At 38.9% G+C, this 9127-nt stretch overlaps 2 protein-coding genes across 2 annotated transcripts; both read right to left on the bottom strand.

Annotated features, from left to right (window-relative positions):
* Window positions 1–723: 723 nt before the first annotated feature.
* LOC137610354 (myeloid-associated differentiation marker homolog) lies at window positions 724–1557 on the bottom strand. The gene has a single exon (XM_068337948.1). The coding sequence runs from the start codon at window positions 1555–1557 to the stop codon at window positions 724–726; it is 834 nt and encodes a 277-aa protein (XP_068194049.1).
* A 2126-nt stretch (window positions 1558–3683) lies between these two features.
* Window positions 3684–5063, bottom strand: LOC137610055 (myeloid-associated differentiation marker homolog). The gene is made up of 2 exons (XM_068337480.1): window positions 4668–5063; window positions 3684–4538 (listed from the first exon to the last, which is right to left on the bottom strand). The coding sequence occupies exons 1-2, from the start codon at window positions 4932–4934 to the stop codon at window positions 3954–3956; spliced, it is 852 nt and encodes a 283-aa protein (XP_068193581.1). The 5' UTR covers window positions 4935–5063; the 3' UTR covers window positions 3684–3953.
* Window positions 5064–9127: the final 4064 nt, after the last annotated feature.

Raw genomic sequence — 9127 nt, 5'->3', positions numbered from 1 at the left:
AGGGTTCACTGCATTTAAAAACAATGCTGTGTGTAAATTAAAACCATGAAAAATGTAAAAATTCGCAACACATAAAGTATATGAAATGATTTGCGTTATTACTTATCAATTTATTTCACCACATGTAATCAGTCGGTTTGAAGACAGTATCTCTAGTTGACTTTGCAGCTGCATACGAATGTAATAAACTCAGTTCTGTTATCTGTAAGCTGCGTATTAAAGTTGTGTGATAGATCACTGTTAATAAAACAACACTGTGAAGAGAAATTGTCCAAGCTTTAGACCTTTATGCAAATCCATTTTTCTCGTGCTTACGCAAGAAAACCCACTGACAATTTCCTTGTTCTCTGTGTTTAGCACACAGATTATTAGATGACAAGTATCATGTAAGAAAAGCATCCATTCAGCTGCATAAGACGACAATAACCAAGTGCTCAGTATCACCTGCGTCGTTTAATCACTTTACATCAGGATCCAAAAGTCCACCATGCTGATTTTTATGGCAGTAATAATGCAGTTGTAATTATTAACTAACTCTTCCTCCTGCTCCACACTGCGCACCCAGCAAGTACATGAATCATTTTGACGGAATGGGATAAACATCATTCGCAGAACAGTATGAACGCATTGTGTCTCAAACAGTAACTGTCAGAAGGAGAAACACTTTCAGACTGTTTTGTGTAAACCTTTAAACAGTTTGTTTACTTTGGATGAACAACAGTTTCACTGGTTCCGGACAAAGAATATCAGATATATAGAGTAAACTGCATCCATGATGTAAACAATAGTGTTGAAGACTGTCATGATGGTGACTACCACCAGCTTGTCTCTGGAACAATGGCTCACACAGTTACGGAAGCTGTACAGGGGCCAGATCACCATAGCTGTTAAATACATGGTGGCCCCCAAAATGTTGTAGATGATCATTAAATAATCAAAGGAGAATGGGAAATAGGATGGTAGCTGTCCAATGGTGACCAAGATTATTAGGATGGCAAAGATGAAGCACAGAGAATATACAGCCACGCACCACTTCAGTCCTGGGGAATCAAAAAGGTTTTTTTGCATCGACGCAAAGATGACACAGGCAAGGAAAGCCTCAAGGATCTTCAGTATTCCAGGCAACGTAGAGAGGAACCCGTTGATCTGACCAGTGTGGCGAAGGCGAGTTAACACCACCTCTGCTGTATAAACCCCAAAACACACCCATGACAGCACAGAGGCACTGATCTGATGTGAACAATCCTTGCAGGTGAAAAATATTGGGTAAATGATCGATGCAGAAAGGCACATTAGGCTCGCCAGCATGGAAAAAGCAATGGTGAAGTCATCCCAGGCAAAAGGTAGCTTCGTGTTGACAGTGGTGAACTCCAGGATGAGAATGAGAAAGGTGAAGAAGAAGCAGAAGAACCAGATGAACATGCACCATGCCCAGTAGGGATCTTTACTATATTGTACTGTTGCCACCAGGATAAATGTCGTAAAAGTGAGGATGGCAGCCGTTGTTCGCATGATGCCCACTGGCTTGGTGACTGACTGCAAATCCACTTTGATCATTGTTGGATGGGATGATTCCGTTCGACCTGAAAAAAGTGTCTTGTTTTGGTTCCAAAGTCAGTTGATTCCACTGAGCATATTCCTCTGGACAGCAAAGATCCCGATGAAGAAGTCCATGTTGACAAGCACACGCGTTGGTGTATTCTATGAAAAGGAAACTCAGGTACTGGTCTATAGCCAAACAGAGCATCCTGGTCTTATCTGCACAGCTTTTATGGCCCCTGTTTCAGTCCACCGATACTGGTTAGAAGTTATCGTGTTACCTTTATGCCTCATGCTTGGACTGTAGTCCTCAGCATGAGTCTTATTCACAAAATAATGACAGTCATATTTTGGAGATTAGCAGTGCTCCATTCTGTCCTTGGATTCATTTGATTTAGTGTTCCCAGGTAGAACACAAGCAAGAAATTGAGTAGTCGTTTCTGTTTGACGTTCTACGATGATGAATGTGGAGTCTTAAGCCCTTCAAAAGATCTTCTTTTTGCAACTTTCCTTAAAAAACAGTACAACAAATGGAAAAAATTCTCCCAAAAATGTCTCTCTGCATTTCTTTCCTAATAAGCATTGGCGGCTAGTCAATAGAGGGAGCCAGGCGCTCACAGAAAAATACAGGAAAAGAGCAAATAAGTCAGGTTGAACTAATTCCACACGACAAGCTCCAAAAGCAGATGTGAAGACAGAGTTTACCACTGACAGCAAGCAGCATAAATAATAATAAATAATAAATAAAATGTACTGCTGTGGATTTGTGCAATAGAGCACATCATTTTATCTACAAAAAGCCCCACCTCAAATAACTACTACTAATATATCATTTTGTCAACTAAATGTCCTTGATTCTTGTTCATACTAGTTTCTGCACCACTGCTAATATTGCAATGTTACATAAGGGGTCATCTTGACCTGTTACTCATACTTCATGTATTTATGCATATTTTATTTACTATAAGGACAATTTTAAAAAATAGTGTGATCCAAGTGAATAAATTAACTTACATTCACTTCCTTTCCTTAGACAGATGCAAAACATATAGATTTGCCATTGACTACTGACTGGCATCGTGTCTGGAGTGTCCACCGCCTCACGTCCTATGCCGCGGAGATAGGCTCCGGCTCCCCGTGACCCGCTGCAGCGGATATAGCGGTGGTAATCTGAAGATGACTGACTGACTGACTACTGACTATATATGAGTTTTGGTGAAATAAATAAATTCTACAACTGTTTTATGTTATTCAGTAAAACGATTTTTTTGGGAAAGGGTGGTTTTTATTTAATTTATTTTCATTTAAGTAACACAGAAATCCATTTGTATCTGTTGGACAAATAGAATCTATTTAAATTTCCAGTACATTACAAGATGAATACATCACTTAATAAAATATCAAGGTTTTTGAGGCTGTGGTGTACAGTCAAACAGAAATACATTTCACATTCATTCTGAATCAAAGGACTTTTGTTTCTGTGATATAACACCCTCAGTTGTTCTGAAAATACCAAAGAAAGATCGTACTTAAGAACTCTATAGCTGAAGACATTAATGAATATTAATGTATTTGAGTAAAGGCATTAAAGACATTAATATGTATTGATTACAACTCATATTGCAATACTTTACTTATTTTGTGTACTCTGAAGAAGTTAACTATCAAAATATTACTAAATAAACATCAAATCAGTAATGACCTTGTTAATGGATTAACTTTCAACAGTGCTGCCTAAACCTAAAAAGTTCTAATATTTTGATAAGCCCTCTTTGATGTGTGCTTTGAAACAGCTTTTGAAAATTTAAGTAAAGTGCCTCTTCCTGTCTTTCACACCCTCTCACGTGGAATGGACTTGTGAACCATGGTGCATGTTTCAGGGTTTGCACACCTTTGCAAACATCCTTTGAGAAGAATAAGGTGAGCTGCAATAAACTTAATTAAATTTTAAGCAGATTGTTCAATCATTAACCAGATTATTGATATGTTATTCATTTACTTAGACATAGCTGGTACTTGTTACTACAGTACTACAACAAATAATGGTAACACCCATGGTAATATGTAACAAACTCATATTTTTATCAGATTACAGTATATTCCACACATGATACGACAAGTTTACAACTGAGACTGATGTGACAATGATAGCATAAGAAAGGATAAGAGATGAAAATGATGGTGGATGCAAGGTTGGTGTGACAGACATTTCAAAATTAAAAAGGGAACTGTTGTTTACAGAGAATTATAATAATCACAAATGAATGCCGCGCTCAATCTGCTCACTCCACAGCATGAAGGATAATGTGATGCACAAAAGCAGTGGATCTTTACAGCTCATGCAATCATGTTCAAATTCTGTTAGGATGAACTTCAAACAATCTCTTTAATGGAGTATGAGACATACTTACAATTTATGTTCTACTCACAAAGAAGACAAGTCTAAAGGAATGAACAGTGTCCACAATGTAGGCAATAAGGTTGAAACAAGTCAAGAAAGATATCACCAGTAATTTATTCCATTCACATGACACGGGGCAAACGCTGGGTCTCTCGTTGTTCTGGAAGCTGTACAAGGGCCAGATGACTACAGCTGTGCTGTACATCAATACTGCCAACACATTGCAGCATGTCAGGACTTTATCAAATGGTGCAGGGAAGAGAGCCAAAAGGCGGCAGATAGTAAAAACTATGACAACAAAGGCAAAAATGAAGCATATGGAGTAGATGGCAACGCACCACTGGAGTCCTGGAAAAAGACTGTACTGGTTTTTGTCCAAGCAGATGAAGATGATACAGGCCACGAAGGCCTCTAGAACTTTGAGGAGGCCTGGTATCGTGGACAGAAATCCACTAATCTCCCCAGGTTTAGCCCGGGTAAGTCCAACCTCAACAGCATACAGGATGAAGGCCAGACAGGAAGTAAAAGTGGCACCAATCTGTTTGCCGCAGTCAGAGCATGCGAAGAAGGATGGATAGATGATGGTTACCGACAGCAACTGCATGAGAGAAGGAGCAAAAGCAGATGTGAAATCACGTCTTCTTTAACAAACTCTGCAGCAGTTTATTTGACTCCTTTCTTATTTAGTCATCATAACTGTATTCATTGATATTAGAATAGCACATACCATTAGAGTGGCCAACATGGCAAAAGCAGTTGTGAAGTCGTCCCAGGAGATGAGCAATTTAGTGGTGAGACTGGTGAATTCCAGAATGAGTATGAGAATAGTAACACAGAAGCAGAAGCACCATGTGAACATGGACCATGTCCAGAAAGAGGAGGTGCTGTGAAACAGAGATGCCACCAGGCTGAAGGAGATGCAGGTGAAGATAACTTCCAGCATCCGCACGATGCCCACTGGTGCTGTCAGAGTCCCGCTGTTCAGTGTCACCATGATTGCAATACTGTGGTCAGTTCTATGTCCTGGAGGGATGGTTAACTAGATAATCCCCAACCAATAGATATTATAATGCTATCTCTTTGATAGCTGTTCACACCAGCTCTAGGTCCTCATGCATCTCAGTGGCCGTCACAATGTCACTGACAGACAGTAAGTTACGTGGAACTTCTGGCCACTCCCTTGTTGCCACCCTATCAGAAGCCCTTCCTCAGTTGGGCAGCAGTAAAATGTTTAATTCACAGTTGTGTATCAGAGCTATATGAAATGTTTTTGCAGAGGGAAGTTGGACATTGTTCGCCTTCTTTCGCTTCATTATAGTTCTTATCTAAAACAGGAAATAAAAGGTACCTTATTACACAGAAGTTTTCTCTCATGTACCATGAAGCTTATTTGTTTGCTAACTTAATGGCATCAGTAGTTCAGGTCTGTAAATGTGTTACAAATGGGCGTGGCAACAAAACTTCAATAGGGAATACTTTTCTTTGACTACACCCTTGAGACCCCTTTGTAATACACCCTTGAGACCCCTTTGTAACACACACAGTATTCCTTTTCTGCATTTTGCTGCTGACATTCAGATTTATTTACACTAAAGAATGACTGGAACCTTTGATGACCTGCCTTAAAGACATCACAATTTGGGCAGAAGAGTTTTTGTTAATCTCAACTAAAGCAAAACAAATTTCAAATAATCTAAGATATTGGATGTCCCTGATTGTGCTCATTTAGCACTATTTCTTTATTCATTCATTCATCTTTTTATCAGCTTCTTCTGCTTTTTTGGGTCATGAGTTTGCTGGAGCCTATCCCAGCTGACTAGTGGGTAAGAGGCGGCCACACAAACACACGTTCACATTCACACATTCACTATTTGTTTATTCTCTGCTAAAAGAAATGTGTCAGGTTTAACTAAACATTTTATGCGTCTGCTGTTGAAAAATAGTTGGAAAGAGTTAGTCGTGTTTTTATTTCCTCCAGATTTCACTTCTGTAATTTTCCATATGAGTTTAGATCAGTCTAGAAAGACACAGGGTGCCCTCCCTCCACTGATTTTGAGAGTTTTTTTTTAGAGCTTGGAGTTTTATGGTGGCTAATTTTAAATTTCTAGAGCAGTTTGCCAATTCATATTCAATCTTCTCAGTTTTATTCTAAATATCTGAATCACTTTTGAATCCATCACTCAGTTTTAACATTTGTTGAGCTACATTTCTTTATTATGTATTCTGAAATCTGCCATTTATTTTAAGCATGTTGGTCAGCTGTTTTAAATGTGCCATTTAAACAAATGGCAACTCAATTTGAATGTGAAGAACATCTCAGTTTGAACTTGATTTTCTTTACTGGGGGCAAAACTCAGTGATAAATCAATGGGCCGGCGCTCCCTGTCACTTCAGATGAGATTTCTATGTTTGTGTTCTTACAGTGTCAGCACAACACTCACTATGTAGTATGTGGTACAATGTAAAATCAGATTACTTTTATGATTAAATGAATAAATAAACCACAACATTTATACCAACATATAGTTATTAATGTTTGGTAAAATGAAAAGAATATAAATAATTAATTATTAGGATTAATGCTGAACTTTCATCAATGTGATCCTCATCAAATGGACGTGCCATGCTTACATCTAAAATACTTCTAAAATACAGAGTTTATTTAAAAACTACAGTAAAAGTCCTCGTCCGACAGAACAAGGAAATGAACAGCTCCAGCGGCTGTGGAAGGGGGTGGAGTCAGAGGAAACCCTGGGTTTATGGAATAAAACCAGCTCCCAACCAGGTTAGCTCCAGAGAGTCTCTTACTATGGTAACAAACGCAGAGGTTCGGTTATCTTGCTTTGTGAAACAGGCTAGGTTTACTCTGCCGACTCTGGGTTAAGTTCCCTCCCTTTGTGAAACCGGAAAACCTGGTTTAACCTCCTTTCAGGGTTAACTTACCCAAGGTTTCTGTTAAACCGGCTTTGTGAAACGGATCCCAGGTTATTGTTGGTTATCAGTTTCTCTCCTAGTACCCAAGACATTCCATCCTTCTGGGTTGTATACACAGGATGACACAACACAGCATATATGACACCAGGGGTTAATGTGGATAGGAATGGTCTGTAACAGTCATTTGCCACCTATCTTAAGTAAATAAATGTGATTGATGGCTTCACACTGAAGTGAGACAGGAAAGAGCATAAAAATAAGCAACAAACAGTGAATAAGCAAAAGAAAAGAGTACAATAAGAGCACAGAAGGCTAAATAGAGAAGTAAAAAATAAGTTAAACTGACAGGACGTTCACACAAAGAAATATTGTAACCAGAAATAACTTTCAAAATAATTCACAAAAAGAACTCCACCAAAACCCATGTGAGTAAAGTTACAAAATTAAGCAGAGAACAACACTAAATCCAAAACCATGACACGGGATGCCAGTTTTCAGTCAGATCTATTTCTTATCTACTTACTTTTCAGCTGAAAGAAATGAGGCCACAGATGGTCATTGTTTCCCAGGACTTCCCGTTGTGTTCATGTTAGATGAAATATATTGTGGATATTTATACTTTAGCATAAACTATAGCTATAACTATAAACTGATAATCCCTAAAATTTTGATCACACTTAACACCACCATGTACACTAACCGACACCAGAGGGCAGCATAAGAGCAGAGGATAGAACGACATCTGTTTTTACTTTACTACTGGACATTTAGATGTGTGACTGTATGGGTCAAGACAATAAATTTAAAAGTAACGACTGCAATGCAACTGACCAAAAGGTTACTACCCTAACAAAGAAAATACATATGTAAAAATTTGTGTGTGTGCATGTACTGTACGTGGGTAAAGTCTCTGACAAAAGTCTTGTCGCTTATCCAAGTTGTAAGACAACAAATGCCTTAACTTGTACTTGATCAGTTGGTATCATTAATGGCTTGTATGAGTGGCAATCTTGTATCATTTATTGAGTTTTATTATTTAATTAGGACAGAACGGTCAGATATGAGACAAGTGTTGATGTGCCAAAAGGAATTCAATCGATCACCAACTAGGGGTTCACTTGTGACAAATTTTGTAATGAAAACAGTCCTAAAGTGTGTATGGAAAAAATCAGAAACACCAGACAATCTGGTGAAGTACAACTTGATCTCTCACAACCAAAATTTCCAAAAATTCAGTCACAAAACAAAATGCTGTTCATGAAGAGCCTGAAGAACAGTTCTGCTGTTAACGTGGCAGACATGTTCAATGTAACCGAAACATCAAGGTTCCGAAGATATATGGTGGACTTACTAACGGACAGATGGACGAACACACAAACACTGACTATTATAATGCCACATTTGAAGGGGGATGTAAAACTTGTTGCACTTATCAAGGCCCAGATCTTGTAGAAAGTATGGACAGTGGCAACACAACAGTAGGTGGATTTTTCTGACGAATCATCCATTAAACTGCCTCCCAAATGCTGAAAGTCCCAATGGATCAAAGTCCAATAGTCAAGACTGGTGAAGAAAAAAAAAAGTCATGGTTTGGGGTTTCATTCTGTATGGAGTGTGTGAAAGATTTGCATAGTGGCTGGCAACATCAACAGCCTGCATTGTCAACAAATTCTTGCTGCCCATTACTGGTACATTCCAAACCATGAGAGAGGGTAATTTGTTCAGCAGTGTGGCGCTTCTTCTCATACTTTAGCCTCCACTTTAAAGTTCCTGAAAGCAGCGAATGTCAAGGTTCTCCAGGATTGGTCAGCCCCTCACGAGACATGAGCGCTATTGAGCATGTCTCAGGTACAATGAAGTAGTGGGAGTCCCGCTAGACTGCTTTCTTTGCCATTTCGGATGTGTGTGTGTGTGTGTGTGTGTGTGTGTGTGTGTGTGTGTGTGTGTGTGTGTGTGTGTGTGTGTGTGTGTGTGTGTGTGTGTGTGAGAGAGAGAGTCGTACATGCACATTGAAATGCTCACATGCACGTGAAATTACCACATCCGTTTTCCTGTTTTCTCGGGTTTTTGAACTCTCTCTTAAAAGATTTCCAAAAGATTGTAGTTACTGAGTGATACAATGAATGAGTACTGGACCTTCAGTCTGACAACCTGATGTTTATGTAAAAGCAGAACAGGGGTTACCTAAGGGTAATCATTAAATTACATCCAGACACGCCTTCAGGATAGCAGCTGGGGAGAAGAGTTTTACAA

Source organism: Antennarius striatus, chromosome 16 (assembly GCF_040054535.1).
Source record: "Antennarius striatus isolate MH-2024 chromosome 16, ASM4005453v1, whole genome shotgun sequence".
NCBI lineage: Eukaryota > Metazoa > Chordata > Actinopteri > Lophiiformes > Antennariidae > Antennarius > Antennarius striatus.
This window is presented reverse-complemented; position numbering and strand designations above follow the sequence as displayed.